A 25,454-nucleotide genomic window follows, 5' to 3' on the forward strand; every position below is an offset into this window, starting at 1 on the left:
ACAATCACTTCAAATTCTGCAGAACTACCTGAGTAAAGCTAGGCCTGGGTTTTGTGTGTTGATGAGAGATGTTCTCTACATAATTTTTAAAACACGCCAGGCCAAATTCTCTGCTGGTTTAACTTGTCACAGCCCTAAAACCAACAGTGCTCTGAAAATGTGCGTCAGCAGAGAATGTGGCCCTTGTGTTGGTTTAAGAACCTCTTACAAAGCACCACATAGACAAGTGACCATTAAAGTTCCCCCTCTACAGCATATCATAAAACAGCAATTTTTAGGCAAAGGCATTTCTATGAAACTTCACTAGCAGCGAAGAAACAATACAAGTTTGACTTAAAGGAGTAGCACCAAAGCTCAAGCAGAGGTCGTGAACCACACAACTATACAGCGACTGGGGGCAGGATTTGAGATAATCAAATATTACAGCTTAACCTTTAGAACGCTGTGAGATGATGCTATGCATCTGTGTGTGTGTCTGGAACAAGAGAGAGCCCCAGTATTGAGTGAAAGTAGCAGTTCTGATAACACGGCCATGTTTTTACAGCTGACACTAGGTGATGTACAATTCAAATCCACTGAAATGTCAGCACTGTGCACAGACCCTAAACATAGGTATAACGGAAATGCAGGTCGGCCACCAGGAATTAAATAGCTCTTAGAGCACTGTGTGAGAACAAGAGATGGCTAACGGAACTGGATTTTCTGAGCGGAGATGGATAATTGCACACATGCTACCCACAGTTACTATGATCTAATTTCACTCACTACTAAGTGTGAGATGTGTCTGGACATCTGCTCAAGTGTAAAAATAACCTGTTGGGAAGGTTGGGAGCAGGGGGGAGAGAATTGTTTCCAGTGGCATGTCATACATATGACCAATCTGGTATGACTCACGTACAGTACAAGGAAGATCAGTGCTGGCTTAATGGTACATACGGTCCAAATACTTACAGCTGCTTCAGGTTCTTCATCTTAGCAAAAGCTTCCGGTTGGACAGACCTGATTGCATTGTCCCTGAGGTTGCTGCAGAACAAAACCAGAGGCACTTAAAAAAATAAAAAATTAATGCACCAGTAACATCGAGCGACCAACATCTCTTCTCCAAGCTAGACAGTGGAACACACATTTTGTGGGATGCAGGATGGTTTGTATTTGTACCATTGAGGATCTATGCTATACAAAACACTTATTAACTCTGAGCTTAGACTGCACAGCCCACCAACACAAGCCACAAGAAACGAGCAACTAATCATTCTGCGCCTCATCTACACTTTACCATCTCAGCCTAGACTACCTCCACCAGTCATTGCTCACACATCTACATATCTCCACCTCTTCTTGAGCACCCAGCCTTGACTTCCAAATCCTCAGCAGGTGGAAATCTGTGTTGCTCCATTATCTTGAAAACAGTTATCCTGAATAAGAGGACTATATCCATCTATGTGTTTAATTATAAATGTTCCAAAGGGACATATGTCTGAGAAGATACTAGAACGTGTTTGGGAGGGGAACGTGCTTGTTCAGGTTTTCTAAAGCTAGTTTGAGGAACAGGGGGCAAATATTTCCAAAAAGGAGTATTTTTAAATGCTTCCCTTTGCAGAAGTTCATCAATATTTTACTAAAAAACCACTTGTCCTTTGAAGAGGGATTATGCCAAAATTTGGACTCAAATCTCAGTCACTGAAGTATGAAACAATAGGAGTTTAGTGTTGCTTTAAGTGCAAATCTCAGTACATCTGCAACCACAGCCATTACTGAGCCCTTCAAAACACACTTTCTCCTCACTGTTTGTTTTGGTGCCAGTGCCCTAAGAATCAACATGATCAGCATCCAATAAATCACACAGAGCAACAAAATATTTAAACCTGGCTGAATTCGTAAGAGAAAACTAATGATGAATCACTGCGAGAGGCATCGGCCCTGGGAGGAGACGGGAAGAATTGCTTAGCAATAGCCAAATTGGTTTCCTGCAAACAGCTCAAAAAGTGGTTATGCTGAATGAGAGGTTTTGTTTCTATATCAGAAGCTCGTCATTTTCAACATGTCTCGTCAGGGAGTTTGGAGGCATGCTGAGTTGGGGAGCGACAGCCAGGTCTGAAACATGACTTCGCTGCAAACAGCCTGCAGAGTAACCGTATTATGAGTCAAGGAGAGATTTATCCCAATACAAACCAAAAAATTAAGGGCATGCAAATCTGCTATATGTTCTGTAACTTTGTTCCTGGCACAAAGGAAGGCCAAAGTTGAAGTTGACTTGTAATGAGAAGGAAGCAGCTGGCCCCCACAAATGGACCGGCTTCTCAGTTTACAAAGACGCTATTAAATTGCTAGCAGACCTCCTCAGCCATTTTTGGCAGGCCCCATTCCAAACGGCAAAGGATGGGGGTTACTCACAGGTGCTCCAGAGCCTCCAGGCCTGAGAACGCTTTCTTGGCCACTGACTTGATCTTGTTTCCAAACAGAGTTCTGCAGTTTCCAAACATCCAGTGCCAGATAAACAGAAAGAAAAGGCAAAAGAAAGAACACAATTAGCGTGACTGTATCTGATAAAGTGTCCAGTGTAAGGCACTGGAAATCTGAACTGCACAGAGATTAAGGGGCTGAAGCGTGCACATCTTCCCCTCCTGAAATGAAATACTTTTATCTGTATTACAATTTAATAGTGATGACAGTATGAAACAGAATGTGCCCTATCACATCAAGAGGCAGGTTTGTGATGGTACTTGGAAATTGGCTTGTTGAGTAACAGAAGGTCTCCTGTATTCTGCGATGGCTGATTGTGGACAGAATTAAGTGCAGTGACAATTTAACAAGGTATTGGACTATCGCTGCAACACTTTCCACTTCTGACCTTTAGCAGAAGAGGAATCATTTATTCACTGCTGTTTGTCGTGTAGGACAAACTGAACTTCAGCACATACAGGAGCTGCAAGATCTATAAAGGGGGCAGGTCTCTTTATGCATGTTTGTAAATTGCCTAACACAACAGGGTCCTGAACAAAACATCACTTGGTGAGCCCTGTCCCAAGGGACAATGAATGTATTTTCAAACTTCCATGAATGATCAGCATTCCTGTGGATCAGCATTCAGTGCTAATAAGCAGGAGATAATTGGCAGTGTTCTGCAAAGAACACAAATCATGATGCTCACAGCACCATCTGATATTTGCAAAGTACCAATTTTCTATAAATATTCACAATTGGCAATTATCAGTAGGATTTCAACAATCTCCACCCCACCATCAACCTCAGCCTAGACCAGTCCACACAAGAAATCCACTTCCTGGACACTACAGTGCAAATAAGCAATGGTCACATACCCTATACCACCCTATACTGGAAACCTACTGACCGCTACACTTACCTACGTGCCTCTAGCTTTCATCCAGACCACATACAAGATCTATTGTCTACAGCCAAGCTCTAAAATACAACTGCATTTGCTCCATCCCTCAGACAGAGACAAACACCTACAGGATCTCTATCAAGCATTTTTAAAACTACAGTACTTACCTGGTGAAGTGAAGAAACAGACTGACAGAACCTTAAGAGTACCCAGTAGTCACCTACTACAGGACAGGCCCAACAAAGAAAGTAACAGAACGCGACTAGGCATCACCCAAAGCCCTCAACTAAAACCTCTCCCGTGCATCATCTAGGATCTACAACCTATCCTGAAGGATGATCCCTCATTCTCACAGACATTGGGAGACAGGCCAGTCCTCGCTTACAGACAGCTCTCAAACCCGAAGCAAATACTCACCAGCAACTACACACAACACAACAAAAACACTAACCCAGGAACCAATCCCTACAACAAACCCAGTTGCCAACTCTGTCCGCGTATCTATTCAAGGGACACCATCACAGAACCTAACCACATCAGCCACACCATCAGGGGCTCGTTCACCTGCACATCTATCAATGTGATATCAATTCTTCCATCATGTGCCAGCAATGCCCCTCTGCCATGTACATTGGCCAAACTAGTCTCTATGCAAAACAATAAATGGACACAAATCAGACATCTAGAACTGTAACATTCAAAAACCAGTAGGACAGCACTTCAATCTCCCTGGACATTCAATAACAGACTTAAAAGTGGCAATTCTTCAACAAAAAAACTCCAAGAACAGACTTCAATGAGAAACTGCAGAACTGGAACTAATTTGCAAACTGGACACCATCAAATTAGGCCTGAATAAAGACTGGGAGTGGCTGGGTCACTACAAAAAGTAATTTTTCCTCTGCTGATACTCACACCTACTTGTCAACTGTTGAGAATAGGCCACTTCCACCTTAACTGAATTGGCCTCGTTAGCACTGACCCCCTACTTGGCAAAGCAACTCCCATCGTTTCATGTGCTGTAATATATACTGCTTACTGTATTTTTCACTCCATGCACCCGATGAAGTGGGTTTTAGCCCATGAAAGCTGATGCCCAAATATATTTGTTAGTCACTAAGGTGCCCCAAGGACTCCTTGTTGTTTTTGCTGATACGGACTAACACGGCTACCCCTCTGAAATCAGTAGAAGGGTTCACCTAAAAAACTGAATGCCTTTAATAAACATCAGTAAAGGTCAATATTTAGATGGTTTCTTCCAAGCTCTTGCTATACAGGGTACATCTTTCAGATACACCTTTTATTACAGTTTGGTTCTCAACTGCATCCAATCCAGCTGATTATTGATTGGTCAGTTGAAAAGTCCTGCAAATTACCTGAGTTTGATAGAGTTGGCATCAGGAGTTCCAGAAAACAATCTTCAAAATGTGTTTGGGTAGTTCTGAAGAAATCCCACCAAGTTGTGTAAATAGCACCCTGCAGACCCCAGACCATTTAGCGGATAACGCTATACAAAACTGATGGCACACTGAAAATCTGCAAAAATTAGAGCTCACTGCACTGGCTGGGTGATTAAGCAAGGAGACAGAATAAATTACTTGGAGTGAAATTTGCAGGTCTTGCAACAGCTTGAGTGTAGGGCCGTGCATGGCTTGAGGATATAGAATCCACCACTGTAATGGTAGGCAGGGAATGGCGCAGCCACACTCCAACCCCTGGACTGGCGTGCAGGTCATGACCCTTTCTGTACCCATACACAGAGATCTGTGGCCCCTGGAACCATGAATCATGGACACAGTAAAGTTTGAGTGGAAATCTGTTGGAGGACAGAGGCAAGCCCCCTGTTCCTTAGAGCCAGTGAGTGAGTTCTTGAGAGTATTGGTTTGCTTTTGCTTGCTGGTTTGTTTTCTCTGTTTTCAGTTTGCAGAGGGGGGCACCATGCTGTGAGAGATGCAGAGCTGCTGATCCCAGTGGAGTCTTCCCTAGTCAGCAGGGCTATGAAGGCAGCCAAAGGGACAGCCAGCAGCACAGGAGGCAGCAAACACAGCTGAAAACAGGGACTCTGAATGGGAATTTGGGGGAGGGGGAGGAGCTACAACAGCTACAGAAGCAGCAGTGGTTGTGACCCAAGGAATGGAAGAGACAAGGAAGATGATTAGATGTGGAAGCTGAAGGATATACATTATTCTGGAGCAGGCACCTGAAAGGTGCTTCTTTATATGAGGTGCTGCCTGATACATCTGATGGAAGAGAAGATCCAGGTTTGGAGATGCAGGTAGAAACTGTGGTTGAGTTTTGAAAGGGATCTGAATGGATAACAGAGGGGAGAAGAGAGGAGGCTGAAGAAAAAACTCAAGATTTGCTGATGCAAGCTTAACTGGAGAACTCCGAGAGTAGACTGGTGGATGAGGAAAGCAGCCAGAGGAAGCATGCGACCCTGAGAACAAGGTGGAGGAAAAGACAGGCTAGCAAAGGAGAAACAGAGCTGAGGAACAGGTTCATCAAGTTGAGAAATGAAGAGGTGCAGCAGGCAGTACCAGAAGGTAGGAGGATAAGGAAGAAGAGAAGAGCTGATAGTCCTACAAGAGGGAAAGAGTTAATGGAGACAGCCAGAGTTCAGAGCCCCAGGAGGATAGAGGGTAACTCATAGAAGGCTGAAAGTGAGAACAGAAGAGATTAAAGATAATCTGGTCATGGCCCAACACCTAACCGAGTACTTTGCCTAAATTTTTAACAAGGGTAATGAGGAGCTTTAGGGTAGTGGCAGGTTGACTAATGGGAACAAAGATGTGGAAGTAGAAATGACCGCATCCCAGACAGAATTCAAATTCAAATAGTTTAATGAGACCAAATTGGGGGCCCCAGACAATCTCCATCCAAGATTATTAAAGGAACTGGCACATGAAATTGCAAGCCCAAAAGCAAGTATTTTTAATGAATCTGTAAACTCTGAGGTCATATCCGATGACTGGAGAATTGCTAATATATTACCTATTTTGAAGAAAAGAAAATGATCCCATAAGCTACAGGCCTGTTCATTTTACCTGAGTTGCATGCAAGGTTTTGGAACAAATTTTGTAGAGAAAGTAGATAGAGAAATAGAGGTAAACGGTAACTGGGATAAAATACAACGTGGTTTTACAGAAGGTAGATTATGCCAGACCAATCTGATCTCCGCCTTTGAGAAGATAACTGATTTTCCCGATAAAGGAACTGCAGCAAGGCCTTGGATACAGTTCCACATGAGAAATTATTAATTAAATTGGAGAAGATGGGGATTAATAGGAGAGTGAAAAGATGGATAAAGAACTGGTTAAAGGGGAGACTACAACGGGTCATAATGAAAGGTGAACTGTCAGGCTGGAAGGAGGTTACTAGTGGAGTTCCTGAAGGATCAGTCTTGGGACCAATCTTATTTAACGTTTTCATCACAGACCCTGGCACAAAAAGTGGAAGTGTGCTAATAAAATCTGCAGATGACACAAAGTTGGGTGGTGTTGACAATACAAAGGAGGACTGGAATATCATACAAGATTTGGATGACCTTGAAAACTGGAGTAATAGAAATGAGATGAAATTTAATAGTTCAAAGTGTAAGGTCATGCACTTAGGAACGAACAACAAGAATTTTGGGTAAATAAATTGGGGACATTTCAGTTAGAAGTGACAGAGGAGAAAAAAAGACCTGTGTTTGTTGTTTGATCACAGAATGACTATGAGCCACCAATGTGATGCGACCATGAAAAGGTTAATGCAATCCTAGGATGCCTCAGGGGAGGTGTTTCCAGTAGGGATAGGAAAGTATTACTACCATTATACAAGAAACTGGTGAGACCTCATCAGGAATACTGTGTCAGTTCTGGTCTGCCTTGCTTAAGAGAAATTAATTCAAACTGGAACAGGTGCAGAGAAGGGATACCAGAATGATCAGTGGAATGGAGAACCTACTTTTACAAGAGGAGACTTTAGGCTAAACAAGCCCAGCCCCTTATCAAATGAAAGCTGAGGGGAGATATGATTGCTCTTTATACTTCAGAGGGATAAATAGCAGGGAGGGAGAGGAGTTATTTAAGTTAAGGGCCAACGCTGGCGTAAGAACAAACAGATATTAACTGGCCATCAACTAGTTTAGGCTCGAAATTAGATGAAATTTCTAACCATCAGAGAGATGAAGTTATGGAACAGCCTTCCAAGGGGAGCAGTGGGGGCAAAAAATCTAACTGGCTTCAAAACTAAGTTTGATAAGTTTATGGAGGGGATGGTATGATGAGATTGCCTTCAATGGCATGTAGCCAACTTGATTTATGACTGCTATCTTCAGCGACCAGTGACAGGACACTCGATGGGGATTCCCTGGTGTTTGGCTGTTGGGTCTTGCCAACATGCTCAGGGTTTAACTGATCATCATATTTGGGGTCAGGAAGGAATTTCTCCCTGGGTCAGGTTGACAGAGACTGGGGGCGGGAAAGGGGTTTGCCTTTTCGGGGGCACGGATCACTTGCTGGTTTGAACTAGAGTAAATGGTGGAGTCTCTTTGTAACCTGAAGTTGTTAAATCATGATTTGAAGCCTTCAGTAGCTCAGCCAGAGGTTAGGGGTCTTTTACAGGAGTTGGTGGGTGAGGTTCTGTGGTCTGAGATGTGCAGAAGGTCAGACTGAATGATCAGAATGGTTCTTTCAGGCCTTAAAGTCTATGACTATCATCGTTACAGAGCAAATGCAGCTAATTATAGTTTACAACAATGATTTAAAAAGAGAAAACTGCACACAGCTAGCCAAAACTATGCTACCCTCCAAACCACACACCTCCTCAGCTCACTAGCTCATGCTTTCCCTGTTCCAGGGCCCCAACAATGGGTAATCTTGTCTCCTCCTGTATGAGATATCCCACAATTCTTTTCTACTACAGGCACGCCAGCAAGAGTTGGCTATTGTCATCCAGTTTTCATGGTAAATTTCTGTGTCACACGTTTAATGGAAAACCAATTACAGTTCTTAGTCTTTCTCTGTACAACACGTACAACCAAACCTTAAGTTTCTGGCAAAGTTATTTCCCATCTTCCACAGGGAAACACACACACACATACACACCCTTTATAGTCAAAATTAGTTTGGTATAAAACCATAGTTGCATCTTCAGAGAGTTTGAGGCCATTCCCTAGATTGTCTTTTTTTTTTTTATTAGAAGAATAAAAGCTGCCATAGGCTGTCCCTAGTGGCTAATAAAAGGCATACTCATTTGCAAGCCACTTTGCAGAAGTTCCTATTTGGTGAAAATATTTTGTAATCTTTATTGAGCTCCTTGGATTAGGAACAATCCATCAGAATTTAGATGTTAGTGTTCAAAATAAGGTTGACCCCTTAATTAGGTCATTTTGGAGAATCCTGCTCACCATTTACAGTGAATCTTGGTCCTTAAAAATCAGAAGTGGAGATTTTTACCCACCTTTACATATATAGTGTATATGTGTGTGTGTGCTGTTTAAATGCAACTATTGTATGTGCATCTAACTGGATGCAACTATTCTGCATAGCCATGTACATGAGAAATACACAGAAAAGTTGTAATAAGAAGATGGTGTACACTCCTGCAAACTCTCATTCAAATACATATTCCTATTTCCTTACAGACCCTAGGTAACCACTTTTCTGATTATGAAATGATTATAAACCCAGTGACCCTCTTCAAAGGGGTCTGGTATTTTGGAATGGGAGGACTGTGGCATGCAGCCCTGCAATCAGCCAGCTTGCTGCGAGTGAAGAAATGCTCTCCCATTGTCAAAAGAGTTGGCAACAGTACCTCCACACTGCAATTAAAGTAGTGTAACGACACCCTGCACAAGCAGTTCATTAGAAAGTAGCATTTCCCAGCTTTGCCAGCTTTGCACCTGCACAAAGGTCTTTGAGTGAGTGAGCCATCAAAAAACGGTTAAATTTAGCAGCTTGAATAATTAGGGAACGGGTGGCTCCCCAGCGACTCCACTGATGCTTTTTATGCTTCAGTGGCTCTCGGCTCCCTTTTCTGAGGCAATGTTTTAATTTAGCCCTGCCTTCTCCATTCTGGAGAGCTTCATCTATAATTCAGGGAAGGCTACAGTGACTTGCCTCCCCCCCACTCCCAATTTAACACCTTCATTATGCTGAACAACACCCTCCTGGCTAAATCCTTTCAGAGACTAATCCATGCCAGATCAAAGGGGAGCAGCTTTTAAGGCAATCTCCACAGAGCTGTGATTATTAATTCATTGGAAGGTTTTCTCTCAAGTGCCATTTATTTTTTGTATGCTAATGCGTTTAAAGCCTATTGATGGGTTAAAGGGGGCGGGGGGCAGAGGGGCTATACCAGACAGTTCAACACTTACCACACAGGCTGGTATTTAAAAAAAAAAAAAAAAAAAAAAAAAAGGTTGGGAGTAGGAATGACGCTTAATTGAAACACGAGACAAAATTCAAACTCCCGGCTTGAGTGACAATGAACGAAATTTGGCCCTTTTGAGTTGAAAGGCCCCAAATGTGACCAAGTGCCTCAAGAAAGGTTATCTGCACATTATGAGCATGGTTTCCTTTACATTTTACATTATATTTTAAAGCAAAATGGATAATCCAAGCAGAGACCCAATAACCCATCCATCCCTTCACCCATATGTAACCCCCACTCCAGCAACATTCACGACTTCTCTGCCACAGCCCCTCGGCTGTGACTCCCTCCACTCCCCTCCTTTCTTCCACTCTGATTCCTTTGGCTCCTTTTCAAGCCTTAACTTTCTTATCCCCTACCCCTGACACCCGCATCCCGAGCAGCTGCTGCTCTACTCCAGCTCCTATGCCAATGCCTCTGAAGGAAGCCTACCGACCATGAAGACTTCCTCCGCTACAGGGCTCTTCTCTATTCCTACTGTTCTACTATCTTCCCTACCAAGTGTGCATCTACTCCCTTGCCCACAACCCCATCCGCTAAAATACGCCCTTTGACTCCCTCCTTGAACTTTCCCACTGCCCCCACGTGACTCCTACCACATATAAGACGTCACTAGCTTCTTCCGATAAAAGGCAACTATCAACAAGACCAGCCAAGAAGTTCCCTCACCCACCACTGGCACCTCCTCCCTGCTTTCTCCAGGGACTGAATTTCCTGCCTGCCCGCCTCATCTCCAACCAGGATTCACCCGCCTCCTTATCTCCTGCATTCCTGTTCTCAACCTCTCCCTCACCATCTGGTTCATTCTACACTCTGGTCTTTCCCCATCCTCGCCCACCTGCATCTCCAACAACCTCGGCTCCCTTTCTCCTTTAAATTGATCAAATTCCTTCTACACCCACAATGGCAAGTCCCTCTTCTCCAACCCCAACTTAGGTCTCAACCACTCCACTGAAGCCTCTCTCCCAAACAGCTCTGACAGAGTGACAATGCACCACCTGCTGAGATTCATACCAGCTGCCTACCATCATACAGTGCATCCCTGGCATGTCAGCATCAGAGACAGTGCTGTGGAGGTGAAAACTCAAACTGAGGCAAGAAATAACAATTCAAAGAGACTCCCAATTAGTCACAAACTATCAGGAACTTGCCCGACGGGCTTGATTATAGAGAGCTGATTTCAAATATCCTTCTCCATGCAATCCCTCCAGAAGGGAAAAGGAACAACCTAACAAGCAATTCAGAAATCAACAGTGGGCTGAATACCTGCAAAGCTCGAGCCATCTACAAATATCTGCAATAGATATTTTCTTGCACATTCCTCTCAAACAGAATCAGTTTTCTTTTTATCCCTTTGACAGTTCTGGCCCAATACAGATGCGTATCATTACCACGCACGTGAGCTCTAAAAAGTAATCACAAGATCACTCATAAATAAAACTGCACAAAGACTGCATCACTAATGAAACTGGTGGGTCATCACTAATGAAACTGGTGGGTCATGTATTGCCGGGGGGGTGGGGGGGAGGGAGAAAACAGCGGCAAAACCCTTAACAGATGTTTGTCCAATTCACGTAGACTCTGAAGTGTAAGATGTATTAAGCCTAACCCTGAGATTTTCTCTCATTTATCGTTGCCTTTTGATTAGAGGCTGAGCATCACTCAGTGATTTTGTGAAAGGAAGCCTTTTCCCTCGAGTTTTGTGGACACAGTGCAACTGAAGTGTGCTAAATCTGACAGAGAACAAATCCATGAGCTTGTTTCTACTACCATTAAGTGAGTGAACATTCAACTGTTCTAACAGCATGGAGTTCTATGCAACAAAAACATATGCTCCTAGGAATGGCGTTTACTCCCATTTAGTGAGTCTAGGTGCTGTCATGTCTCACACTTTCTTCAGATTTTTCCCTGTTCCCAAAGTCTGCATAAAATCCCTCCCCACCCTCCCTCACCCCCTTCACATAAGGAGCTCAACAGAACTTCTAAAGCTGGGCTACTCACAGCTTGCTTAGGTTTTCAAGGCCTGTAAAAGCCCCATTGGTGTCTTCTATTGTGCCTGAAATCTCATTATGGTCCAGGTCCCTGGGGAAAAGACAAAAGAAAGCTCACAATCAATTTCTCAGTCCTGGGCTCGCCATTAAAGAACCAAAAGGAAAAAGTTTGGGAACAGCTTACAAAGAGCTTCCCATTCTGTCCTTGCTGTACATCTCTGTGCTCAGTAAGCCTGGCACTGCAGCAAAGCAGACTTTGTCCGAGCAGAGCCAACTACTTTTATATGACTTTTCTTGTGCTAAAGAAAGTAACTGATGCTTTCCACTCTGATCCCCTTTGCCACTTTAAAGGTGACCTGCAGTGGATTTTTAAAATCTGGGTTTATGCTCTTTTCTAAATCTTTGTGCTATATGAAGAAGTCCTGGAGGGGAAAAGTTTCCCTCAAACAAAGAGAAGCTTGTTTTGCCTTTTAAAACAACAAAAACAGGGATCATAAGAATTGTTACATGCAAGGTGTAGCTGAGTATTGTTTTAAACAGTGGCTAATACCAAATCCTTTGGAGGAAGGTGTAAGAACGCACAGTACACAGATGTGGGATAATCTGTGCTCCAGGTTAGGTCTCATCTCATCCTGATGTCTAATAGTCAGCAATACGAGCTTAAGCCATGAAACAGGAGGCTTAACAGACTTTCCAGAACTTTGTTATAATTAGTGTGGTAACTCTGGATTTTTTTGTCATTCACATAAATGTTCAGTCCCTTTTTGAATCCTGTTAAATTTTTGGCCTCAACAACTTCCTGTGGCAATGAAGACTTCCACAGTCTAAGGTCTTGTCTATACAGAGAAATTTAGCAGCATAACTATAGTGGCATAATTATACGGTTGTAACTCCCCATGTCATTCTCATTCTTGAATAAAGAGGGCCTTTCTCCAGTTTAATTTTCAAAATGCTCATTAGTTACTGGAGCTGCATGGATCTTAATAAAAACAAGCAAACCAGAAACCATCAAAGATTTTTAAAGACTCTCCAGGCAGTAAAGTGCCTTTCAGCAGACAGAACTTTAGAATTTCCAATATTCATTTTAAAAATAAAATAAAAACAAAACACACTTCTAAAGCCTTTTAATAGGGAAGGCAAAAACCCCACAAAACAAGCCCCCGTCCCCCATAAATCCATTATTTTCTTTGCACCTTAAAAGATTATTAGAACAGCAAGTGTTTCAATGGGGTTTCTTTTTCTTTTAATTTGTGCGTTACACATTAAAACATGATATGAGAACAGAAGAAAACCATGAAGTGTACATTGCTCGGTACCAAGACTTCTTCAGCCAGGCCAGGACTGATTTTTTGCCACAGGTACCCAAATTAATTGCAGTCTTTGTTGCTAGCAATGATTTCTTGGGCTTTTCAACATGAACGAAGGTTGTGAAAAGAAATGGCTCACGGACACAATGCCCATTTCTCAGCCGGCATTATTATCAGACCCGAGTCCCATGTCTCGGCGTGACAAGCCCAGGCAGCGTCATAGTGGCTGTCATTATGATCTGTGGATAGACCCATGCCAAGCGGATGGCAGAATAACAACGCAGTAGGGCGTGGGCGCAAACAATGCTCCATTGGCAGTCAGGGAGAGACAAGTGAGAACAGAGAAGAGAGGCAGGGCCTGGGAGACTCACCACAATGCACTGCAGGATGTTGAGAGGACAGGGTTCCATAAATTGGATTGTAAACGTTTCACGTCTTAGGGGCCACGTGTTTTAATTTCTGCCAGTTTCACACTGTATGTCAAGTAATCTGCCTGCCTGCAACTTAGGTTCTCTTTTCTGGGACACATGAATAAACTCTCTATTCCTGGAGATTTGTCCTGAGGCCAATTCCACCCCCATCCAGCCCTGCCACAGTACTTGGGACCACTAGCCTTCTGGCCTCTTCACAGTATGAGAGGAGACAGGAGGGAGGTGTTGAGAATGTTTGAGATCTCTGGCACATACTTTTATTGAGTGAGTGTCACGGTGTTTTCTTAAAAAGTGAAAAGAAAATAGCCTGGCTTGTCACTAGGCTTGTTCTTCTAAAGGAAGCTGAAAGGCTTAGTGTTGGGGGTGGGGGGGAGAGGGAAATGTGGTGGGTTTTTTTCAAAAAAAATAGAGAGCATGGGTATTCTGGCCTGGCTCTCTTTGTATTCAACTCCTCTTCTCTCTCAGCCCCTGTTGCCAATTTCCTATTGTTTCTGGCTGGCTGAACCTGAATGCTTGCTGCCTTGTTAATCATTATGCTGTGAGGTCCCCAGGCCTGACCTCTGTTTGAATAGCTCCACATTTCAGCAGTTTCACACCCACCAAAGGCTCGTCAACAATAGGCCATAATTAAAGCATGCTCGGGTCTTTTTCACCAGGTGCAGGACCCAATAGCCTTCCTCTTTATTCAATTAGAGCTCACTCTCCCCTTGCACTGGACACAAAAGAGGCTCCACATTTGCTGCAAAGGGCACAAATCTACCCATTCCCGCTCCCCTGTTTGTACTCTGGGAAGCCTTTAGTCCCTGCACTGACAGCTGCCTGGGAGAAGGCCTTCTCTGAATGCCAGTGGTTGAAAGGTTTCGGCTTTAAAAAACAAGAAAAAAAAAAAGGAATCACTTTTCGGTCACTTCCTCCCGTGTGAAACTCAATAAAAGAATAAATAAGATGTGTCCAGTACAGTAAGCAGGGAAGGGAAAGCTCTTCTGTTCTGACTTCCTTTTCATTAATTGAAGCATAATGGGGCTCAGTGAAGGGGAATAAAAGTACCACGCTGTATTTCTTTTTAAAAACTAGAATAAAAATCCAATGAACACAACTCGCCTTGAAGGCTGAGCTGTTATACCCGTCCCGTCCAAGGGATTTCATGGCAGCTGAGATGAAAGAACCGTGCAAGCCAAATCCTCGGCTGGTGCAAATGGAAGGATCTGCCTTGAGGTCACTGGAACAGGCTGTCCAGGGAAGTGGTGGGTTCTTCCTCTCAAGACTAGCTGCCTTTCCAGTCCTACACAAGTTACTGGACAGCGGCAACATTCCATGGCTCATATCACCCGGGAGGTCAGACTAGAGGATCTAATGGTCCCTACTGGCCTTAAAATCCAGGAAACTAGGATGGGGAATCCATTTACACCAGCTTGAGGATCAGGGCCAGACTTTTTTTCCAATGCCACATTGTTCAATGCCGTATACTTTGTTCTGCCCTTGTCTGGTCAACTTGCAGGAATACTCCCTGAAACATAAGTCACCAGCAAAACAAGCCAGAACAATGACCTGAAGGGTCATTTCCCATGCTATGCCAGGGCACTTTGAAGCTCTCACTTAATAACATGGCAGTTGATTTTTTTTTCACTTGTGTTACAAATAAGGAGTCAAATCAACACAAAGTTTCACCACCAAAAAGGGGCCCCCTTTTCCTCACAACATCGGGCCCAAGTCTGCTCCCACGCAAGTCAAAGGGAAGATTCCCAGTGACTTTAATGGGACTGAGACTCATAAGAAATGCAGGCGGCCACCATCAAATTGGCCAATCAGGCAATTCTTCTCTATCTCATGCTGACTAGTAAGCATGCCACTTGCAGCATCCATTGTCTTGTCAGTCTTATTGTCTGGGCCCAAGGCTGAGTGCAGCTTTGTGTACAATTCTCCTCCATGTCAGCAAGTTGTCATCTCTTTAGCCCTGACTCAATCTCATTGCTTTTGCCAGTCAGTCAGGCTTTCGGTGTTATTTTAGGATAGATTTTTATATTACATGTATTGCGCAATAAGAGGGTGGAAGGAAAGCATGTAAAAACACTTGGGTGATGGAAAGATTCTTCTTCATGTGTATTGGATTTAAAATGGAACCTAAACTGGTTTCTTAAGATTCAGTCCTTTCATGAGGTGCTTCAACTAACACTGAACCAGATGCACAGCCCCATCGAACTCAAAGGACAGTATACAAAATGCTGCCATTAGAGCTCTGCCAGGCCTAAATCTGAAAAGGGAACAACAAAAACATTTAATGAATCTAAAATAGGCCACTCATGAAAAATTTTGCCCCCTGACCAGCAAAGAAATTTATCTTATCCAAGTGCAGAGCTATCAACTAATTCTGAATACTAATTCTGCACTTTTAAAACTCCTATCAGGCTAGGATCTGACACAAACATTCAGTAGTCCAGGCACTGACAATAAAGGATACATAGGGATCCCTTCCCCCCTCAGTGTGTGTGTGTGTGTGTAAAAAAGCGGAGGGAGCAGCCAGGTAACTTACAGAACACGCAAGTTTTTGAGTCCTTTGAAAGCTCCCTCTGCAATATGGCTGATGGAATTGTGGCTGAGTCGCAGTATATGCAGTCCTCCCAGGTCTGCCAAGCTCCCGTCATCCAGTCTGGTTAGGTTGTTATAGGACAATATTCTAAAGAGAAAACCAAAGAGAAATCCAATCACTCTACCCGGCATTGCCTGAGCCACTTTGCAATATCCATGTTGTCTCTAGACACATCTTTGCCTCACCTGCAATTCCTATAAAACACAGTTACCGTAGGGAGGCAGAACAGGTTAGTTAGGTGAAAACCAGAGGAGCAGTTTGCAAATACCACCAAGGGGAGAGGGGATGACCCGGAGCATAACAATGAGGGGCAGATGAGGTAGTGCTAAGTGTAAGTCAATCTCTGGTTATGATTCTATGACACATAGCCATCAGCATCAACCCCCGTTGGGCCCAATCTCTCCTCGCAGCTGGACTCAAAGGGGTGAGAGTAGAGATGATCATCTTTCCCTCCTCGCTTTGAGGCTGCAAGATGCTGGCACCTTCAGAAAGGAAGATTCTGAAATCGATGCAGAATCTTTGCATGGCCCTGGCTAGGTGGCGGGTGTCAAAAGTGCAGGCCAAAGCAATTGCACCACATAGCAACTCAATGCGTAGCAATGCACATTTTAATATTTCTCCTTTGTGCAAAGTAAAGGTCACCCATGGCAGCCCTTCTCCAGTCCTTCTGCCCTTTATCCCAGAGTGCAAAGCATGCTGGAGATCCTCTAGACCAATAGTAGTGACCAACACTGGAGGGCTTTCATCCGTCCTTTTCCCATCATATGTGCTCTGTCTGGCTTTTCTTTAATACTGCTCCCATGCCATTTTGTAGCTGGTACTAAGAAAAGCTAACAGGCAGGCAGTGCAACGGAGTCAAGGAGGCTCCTTGGGCCAACCAACCGGAGGAAAAGTGGGGGAATGCTGCTAGCAATCAGCAACACCTCCAGCAACAAATAGCCCCACCCTTACAGGAAAATGCTACAGCATAGCCACAAACACCACAGCACTGCTACTGCAAAGGGGCTGTGACAACTGGCCAATCAAGGACTGTCCTGGTGAGGGAATTCCCTGGTGGTATAGCACAGGCAAAGCCATCACTTAGTAGCCCAAGGAGCAGAGTGCATGGCTGGTTTTAGTCAGATTTCCCATGGGCTCGGTCTACTTGCTAGAGTGGCTCTTTGGGACTGCTGGCAGTTGGGTAAAAATCAGAGTAGCCTCTGGGCTGCTCTAAGTTGCCCTGGTGACTAAATAAGGCCCAGCATTGGGGTGGGGTGCACAAGTGGTGTACGTATCCTCCCCGCAAAGGTCTGGCACCAACCCAAGCTGAGCAGCACCAGAAAGTTGGCCCACAGGGTGGGTGACTCAGGAGTTCAAGACCTAATGGAAGTCACTGGAACTTGTGATCCTAAGTCACTTTGGCATCTTTGAAAATCTCACCCATTTTGCTCTGGCCAAATACTGAAACCCTTCGTAATACAGGCAATGAAAACAATCTCTCAACTCTTTCCAAACCTCCAGGTTCCTTGTATAGCTCTGCTTCTTAACCAGCCCACTTAAAAATGTGTCTAGGGCACACATGAAAGTCACTGCACAAGCCAAAACCTAAGTCAAAACAGACATATATTCTTAAGCACAGCAAGTGTCATTTACTTGGCAAATGAGCCGTCTGTGTTTTAAATATGTGAGCAGGAAGGCATTGGAAGAAATTCAGCAGAGATTAATGAGTTTCAGAAAGGCATAGGACAACATACTTTAGTTTCTAGAGAAGCTGTAGTGTTAGTTATGAAGAACTGGCAACTGATCAAAATTATGTCCTCACCTGTGATTAAAGAATTTGGCTTAACCCTCCCCCTGACACACACACACACAAAAACCCACTGCTAGAAAGTAATCCTAAACCTGGCTAGGGAAAAAAACAGTTTCCTTTGATATTACCCAGAAGGGTTTCTGCTGCGATCAGTAAAGGCATGTTCCCTCCAGTTTTTCCTGATGTCACTTGAAGATGGACAGCAGCAAGCTTTAGAATATCTTTGGGTATGGTGCAATCAGCCAGAGAGCTTCAGATGCTCAGCACCTGGTCTTCAGCATGCTCATGTCTCAGCCTCCCGCTCACAGAACAGGGTGGTTTACAAAACAGCCCATTTTCCTCCTCAGTACTTTACATTAGCCAGGTTGCGAGAGAAGTAGGCAGGTCTGCACTGCTTGCCCTACATTTCTGTCACTCTACCTGTGAGGAACTATTAGCATTCTGCTTCTGCAGCATGATATTTTGGAACGGCCTGTCTAAATAGCTCTTCTCGGCTGGTGTCAAGCTGGGTGCATGGAGCAGAGAGAGTGATGATAATAAGGAAGCCAAAAGGGGTAACTGGTACCCTATTAGACAGCCAGAAGTTCTATTTCTGATTTACATTTGAGTAAGTTACATTTTCCCTGATGTTTCATTCCCATGAAATCAAACTGTGGATAATGGACTTCATTTTTGTTTGGGTTTTTTTTTGTTTTTGTTTTTTAAAAAAGATCCCAGTCTAGCTCCCCGTTTTTATTTGGTGTATTTATACCAGCATTTTAGGTCTGAAATTGGGGGTTTATTCCACTATGTAGATGTCCAAGTACCTGATTTGCTGGCACAATCAAGCATTTAAGACACCTCCTCCTTTCTTTGACATCTCCTATATCAGTCCAAATGCTTGGGCTATATTTCCTCCCAACCAGAAGATGAAGACAAACACAAACAACCTTTTATTGGCATCATACTCCCCTTCCCTCCCACGAAAGAGTCTACCCATCTCATGTGCTTTGGGTGAGTCTACAAAAATGTAGACAGAAAACATTCTCTGGTAACTGAAAATCAACAGTTTTAAAAGTAACAAACAAAATCTGAATGAGACTCTTCCAATAAGGCCTGAAGCTATGTCTGCAAAACCCTGTAATATTTTGCAAACGTGTGTGCTAATGTCCAGGTGGCTGCCTTACAAATCTAAACCAAATAGGGTTTCCCTCACTTTCAGAACCAATCCCACTCAGATCGAGCATGTCTTAATGGCCCTGGCACCTTTTCCACAGCAGCCATGTAAGCCACTGATCATTTCCTTAATCTCCTTCCAGAACCGTGACTTGGCTGATGACAATATTCTCCTTAGTGCAGGATCAACACCCTCTGTGACTCCAAATTTGGCAATTCTGCTCAGCTGAGCTACACTTCCCTAGACATGTCCAGAGAATGAAGACTTCCTTCCCTTTGATTCTTTAGATTTGAGCAGGAAGTGGGTGAGGCCATGTGCTGACTCACAGAGAAGGTCATTGGGCCTCAGCTCTGAAGTCTGGGAAAGCTCTTTGCACCATCCTGAGCTACTGAAATACCAAACACAGCTCTTTATGTCAAGTAGCCTGTGGTTATCAGGCTACAAGCCAAGTGTATCGCTGCAGGAAGAAGTACCTTTCAAGGCAGCCAGTCTCAGACACGTCTGAAAATTAGATGAATTGTTCATGAACATTTTCTCCAGACAATATTTGTTCTCTCATCATCAAAACATTTCTGAATTTGAGATCTAGCATCTTTCTCAATGGAAAGGGGAACTCCTAAAAATCTTTAGCTTGGGAAGATCTGCTCCAGAAATTATTCTGGGGGCAGTTCTCTGGCCTGTGATAACAGGAGGTCAGACTAGACGATCACAATGGTCCCTTCTGGCCTTGGAACCTATGAATCTCCTAGCAAGATGAGATCCGAAAGCAGGAGCTACAGTTCCATAATAAAACTGACCTTGTCACATTTTTCTTTTAAACACAAATCTATATTGTGTTTTCTCACCAGACAGCTAAGCATGCTTAGGGAGTGACTGCTAGTCTTGTCAATATTGCAAGCATCCCAAATGTGTCTCCTTCATCGGAACATTAGCAATGGCAGAGATGCCGACATCTCTCCCCTGAGGCCGCATACATTTATCAAAGAGATCGTAAATGAAATGTTCACAGCTGGGAATCTCAGGAGAACGAGGCAAATGTGTTTACCTTCCAACAGATGAGCCCTATAGTAAGAGTAATATATAAACAAAAGAGACAAGTGTAAAACACTTCACTCATTGCTTTTGAGGTAGCCAGATGTTAGGTGGTTTAAATGTGATTATTTATTATGTCAATTGTAAAATACAGACTAACAAAGCAAAATTTCCTCTGAGCTGTACAGTTGTTTCAGTGCAAGAGAACACAAGTCTTGCAACTAGATAACCTAAAAGGAGCCGCAAACTGTGACCTCAGTCTGCCTGTTAGTTCCTGGAAACGAATGTTGTTGTTTTTTAAGCAGGATCTATTCCTTATGCCCAGCACAAACAACTTTCGAGCAGGTACCGTAATAACAAACAAGGTCGTTATGACTATCAGGAAGCAACTTACAGCTCATGCAGTTTCTGACAAAACTTCCAGCTCTCAGGGTTGATGTAGGATATCAAGTTGTTACTGAGGTGAAGTTGGTGGAGAGATGAGAGGCCGTAGAGAGAGCCGCTGTTCACTTGTGTCAGGCTGTTATACTCCAGGTGCCTATGAAGACAAGCAGGGTAAATGACAGACTATCCACACTGTCAGGCAGCATCAGTCACATTTTGATGCCGCTTAGGACTTCCAAAAAGAACTGGGAAACTTTCTATAAAATGTTCACTTTTCTTTTAAGCCCAGTTCTGTACATCTCAACACACACCCAAGCATGTGCGCACACCTGCCGAGTAGGCAAATACAAGAACACACAAGAGAAAAAAAAATATGGAGCTATTTAATCATCCTTTGTTCAGATGGGAAAACTTTCTCCCAGATACACTTCACGCCTTCTTCCAGTGTCAAACCAGGAGTTAGTTCCCAGAGCTCTGTTGCAACAAAGGCTAAATGGTATTGCCCAAACACTTTTATATTCTCCTAAAGAATTGGACAAAGCTAATCATTGTGTATCCACAAGCTTCAAGAAGTCACTGGCATTGTTATTTTATCTATCTTAGGGTTTTATACTGCTGCTCACCCATCACAGCATTTGAGTGCCTTCCATGTAAAATCAACAGCAAAGTTTACTGGACCTCATGGAGTTTCTGGCACATCTCCCTTTTGGGGATCAAAAGCATGTTGGGTTAGGATTTGGGTTTTTTGGGGGAGGGGAGGTGTTGGGGAATTGATAAGGGTTTGGGAATAAAAAGGCGTTTGAATTGTGAGTGTCATTTATGCTGGAGAGGCCTTGCAATGTTTCCTAAAGATTTCTAAAGAATATATAAATATATTTCAAGAGGATTCTACCATGTACATAAGGCATAAATAGTCAATCTGAAATCTTACTAGAGGAGCTCTGGTTGACCATGCCGTGGAAGGGGAGTGAGATTGTTGTTAAATTCTTCTGTCCAGCTTCCACTCCAGATCAATTCCATAGATGGTCGCCTAATCACAGTGGTAATGCAAGGAGATTCTGCAATGTGAGGCAGCACGTGGCTATGTCCCCGTGCAGAGCCTCTTTGAAGTCAATGGGGCCCTGAGAGGCTCACTTTAAGATCAGGGCTTTAGTCTGCACACAAATATACATGAGGTCTCTGAAATAATCCCTGCTGGAGGACGTGGACTGAACAGCTGGCAGGCAGCGGTCAGAAGACAGGGATCTCTGGGACCATATTCTAAGCAGTGTTGGATATATGGGTGTCGTATCTCCACGTAGCAGGAGGTGTTTCTCAGGATACTAAATGAGGGCAGCGTCCAAGAGACAAGAGCAGTGGGAATTTACCTGGAAACAGTAATTTATTCAACTCATGTAATCTGGTCAGAACCACCAGCCAAACTCAATACACTGACACAGGGATACAGGTTGCTGGAGAACGGGGAAGGGTTATGTGTGGCAGCACCCTGGAATCCAGTGCACCCATGGCACAGAAAGAGGCACCAGTAATGGCATTACTTCCCTTCCTTTTACAATCACCGCAAGTAAAGCAGTGTGAACGTGACAAAGCAGAGCAGAGACTGGGTATCTAGTGGACGAGAGGCAGAATCGAAGATCTCAGAGCACAAACATCCTCCACCTGCTGTTGTGTGATGGCAGGTCATATGTCGAGAATGCCCACCAGTCCCTGGCAGAACTGTGGGGGAAAGGAGGAGATCACAGGAGAAGTCCACACGGCACAGAGAAAATAAATCTTTCCCCTAACTTACAGAACTTGCATCTTGGCCAGACCCCAAAAGGCCCCGTCGGTCAGTTTGCTTATGTTGTTCCGCTGCAGCTTCAGAATGTCTAAGCTGTCCAATCCATGGAACGTCAGGCCTTCAATCAGGCGGATGCGATTCCGGTTTAACTCCCTAAAATCATCAACACCATAGAAAGCTATTAAATCCCAGTCCTTTATCATGAAATCATCTGTGTGACAAACAATGGGGGGGAGGAATGCCAACAACGTTTCCATGAACTGTTCCCAGGAGAGAGCAGAAGGGCATCGGAAACGGGCCAGGAAAGTCACCAGGACCCATTTCCTCTTAAACAAACTCCTTCTTTAGCGAACTCAGGGCTTAAATTTTCCAGAGTATTTCCCAGAGCCCCGACCCAACCATTCATGGCTCAGGGCTTCAGCCCTGCGGATCTGAAAATATTTACTAGAGCTCTGCTCCGGCTGAATTTAAGCCCTGAGAAAACTCCAATATAGGGCAATAAGTAAAATGGATGTAGAATAGTATCCCCCCCCATATGCTTTTCAGATAAGCCATTTATGCTTTTCATCAACTGAGTTCAATCTTCACACTTCATCTGTTCCAACACAGAAGCACCCATGCAATTAGGGATCAGCATTATATCCTTACAAACCTCTATTTATAAAGACTTGTAACAGGCCAGTAAAAATTTACTCTGACAAACATATGTCAAGTATGACCCCAGATGCAAGTTTTATTACTAGTTTGGAAGGATAACCTTCAGTTTCCTTGACAACTGAAGCCTTTTCCCCCTATATTAAGAAAGTAATAAAGAAAGAAACAAGACATTTCCGATGAAACCTCCAAAATGTTTTATTTATTAAGCATTTTTTTAAAACTAAGGAAAGTTTAAATAAAATTTAGGCAAGCCAATTATTTCTGTGCATGATACTCACCAATGATATGTGAGTATAACTGGTGACTTGACAACCTATACCAACGGCATTAGAAAAGGCAGTTACAGATCATGCCATGAGTTAGATCTAGGCAGCAGGGTGAAATGCCAGCCCCACTAAAGTCAGTGGCAAAACTCCCACTGACTTCAATAGGGGCAGGATTTCATCCAGCATGGTGTACGAAGAACAGATGTATTGATTTAAACAGGAAGATCAAACTTTCATATTACATCCAAATCTGCCTCCAATTTTGCACCTGCAAAAATGCCTGTGCTCCTGCATTGTATGTGTACAGCAGTTACCTGGACCCCAGCTTGCTGGGTGCAAAACCAACCCAATGGAGGCACCTTCTCCACTTCCCAGTGGGAGCCAAGGTAGCAGCTGTCACAGGGCAATACACAGGGCTGTTTTGTTTTGTTTGTTTGGGGGGGAGGGGAGAGTGGAAGGAGATGCTTTCTGATTTTTGGGGATTAAAACTCAGCTTTAATGCTATCCTAACATCCTTTCTGAGCACGATTAAAGGACTACTTCAGGCTTGCCACTTCTGGCTCTGCAGCATTGCTAGTGATACTACTCAACCATACTTCACCTGAAAAGTTATAGAGGATTAATTCTAAAACTCCAGCTACAGCATCAATACCACTTTGTGTGCAGTTCTATACAGGTAGATGTTCATTCCTATATCCATGCAGAGGAAAATTAGACTCATTTGAAAATCTTCCTCCTAAGGGGCTTAGGAGCTCAAATACCACTGACTCTCCATGGAAAGCGCTCCTAAATCAGTGTTTCTCAAACTGGGGTCACTGCTTGTGTAGGGAAAGCCCCTGGCGGGCTGAGCCAGTTTGTTTACCTGCCCCGTCCGCAGGTCCAGCCCATCGCGGCTCCCAATGGCCGCAGTCCCTCGTCTTGAACCAGCAGGGCCGGTTTTATGACCCGCGGGGTCTGATTAGAATACTTGGTGGCAGGGCGTCTGCTCCAGGTTTTCCGCAGCACCGAAGGACCTCCCTGCCGCTGAAGACCCCCGGAACGGGGCCCCCTTAGGCACGGGCACAGGGCCCTCTTTGGAGCGAGGCCTAATTCCGGGGAATCGGGTGAATCGGCTTAAAGCCGGCCCTACGCACCGCTTCCAGCAGCTCCCTTTGGCCCGGAGCAGCAAAACATGGCCAGTGGGAGCCACGATCAGCCAGACCTGCAGATGGGGCAGGTGAACAAACCGGCCCAGCCTGCCAGGGGCTTTCCCTGCGCAAACGGCGACCCCAGTTTGAGAAACACTGTCCAAAATAGCTTAGGTGTTCTTCAAAACTTCCCGGTAGATGATCAGTGCTGAAGGAAACGTGAATCCTGTATGCATCCAAGGGCAAATTTACACCCATGGTTGTACGCAGTCAAGCATCTCATAAGCAAGCTTCCCAAGGGACAAGCAAAATGTGGCTGAGTAGTAGAAGTCACTGGCGGTGGGTGAACCCCCCACTTCAGGGAGGCTAGTCGCCCAGCCCTGCCCCCACCTGCTGGAGTTCTAAGCCCCGTCACCCCATGGCCAGAGCCCGGGCTGGCCCGCTCCAGCTTCCCCGAGCTGCCTGACCCCCTGGTCACCCCAGCCGCTCTGGCCAGCCCCACCCCCGGGCTGCCCCAGCTCCTGGCCTGTGCCCCAAGCTCCAGGCCACCAGTCAGCTTCAGGGGAGAGGCAGAGTGAGAGCAGGGCCTCAGGGCAGAGCATGGGCAAGGTTTCCCCTGACCATGACTAAAGCTTGAACAAAACTAGCCTCTTTGGGTTTACTTAATAGGGTGGTGATGATTTGCCATTTAGAGGGACTGGTTTCAAGCTCATCTATGGTGTTTTGTGCAAACAGAGATTGATCCTAAGCCCATCAAACTCAGCAAAAAGACTGCAGCAGGCTTTAGATCTGGCCTGTAAAGGGGAAAAGCTAAACTATTAGATTGACCGTTTGCACATAAGGCACATTTATAGATGCACATGTAGATCTCTGCCTATGTAGCTCCCTTTGTACCGCAGCCAAGACAACAGCAACGTGTGTGTTAGCTCATCAAAAGTACTACTTTGTCCGCTCAAATTTCACTGCACAGTTTAACAACCTTCCTTCGTTGCATTTTTACTGCCACATAAAGATACCTGTGTGGTCTCGAAAACTAATGCTGTCACTCAGCTCCTTCTGCCAACTTGCAAAACACATTTTTTTCCCCAACCGAAAAATTTTTACTGGCTTCTTTAAGGGAGAGAAATATATTTGGTACTGTAAAGAGCTGAGAGGTTGATCAGTTACATTATTTTCATCTAAAA

General features: G+C 44.2%; 1 protein-coding gene across 2 annotated transcripts in view; it reads right to left on the bottom strand.

Moving 5' to 3' along the window:
* LRIG1 (leucine rich repeats and immunoglobulin like domains 1) overlaps positions 1 to 25,454 on the bottom strand; it is a 138,723-nt gene that overhangs the window by 11,308 nt on the left and 101,961 nt on the right. For both annotated transcript variants that reach the window (XM_050957303.1, XM_050957302.1), the window contains exons 6-11: positions 22,230 to 22,373; positions 20,451 to 20,594; positions 16,023 to 16,166; positions 11,765 to 11,845; positions 2,395 to 2,466; positions 952 to 1,023 (exon numbers count right to left, since the gene is read on the bottom strand). In XM_050957303.1, coding sequence (XP_050813260.1) covers positions 952 to 1,023; positions 2,395 to 2,466; positions 11,765 to 11,845; positions 16,023 to 16,166; positions 20,451 to 20,594; positions 22,230 to 22,373 — 657 coding nt within the window. The remainder of the gene's footprint in view (positions 1 to 951; positions 1,024 to 2,394; positions 2,467 to 11,764; positions 11,846 to 16,022; positions 16,167 to 20,450; positions 20,595 to 22,229; positions 22,374 to 25,454) is intronic.

Source organism: Gopherus flavomarginatus, chromosome 6 (genome assembly GCF_025201925.1).
Source record: "Gopherus flavomarginatus isolate rGopFla2 chromosome 6, rGopFla2.mat.asm, whole genome shotgun sequence".
NCBI classification, from domain to species: Eukaryota; Metazoa; Chordata; order Testudines; family Testudinidae; genus Gopherus; species Gopherus flavomarginatus.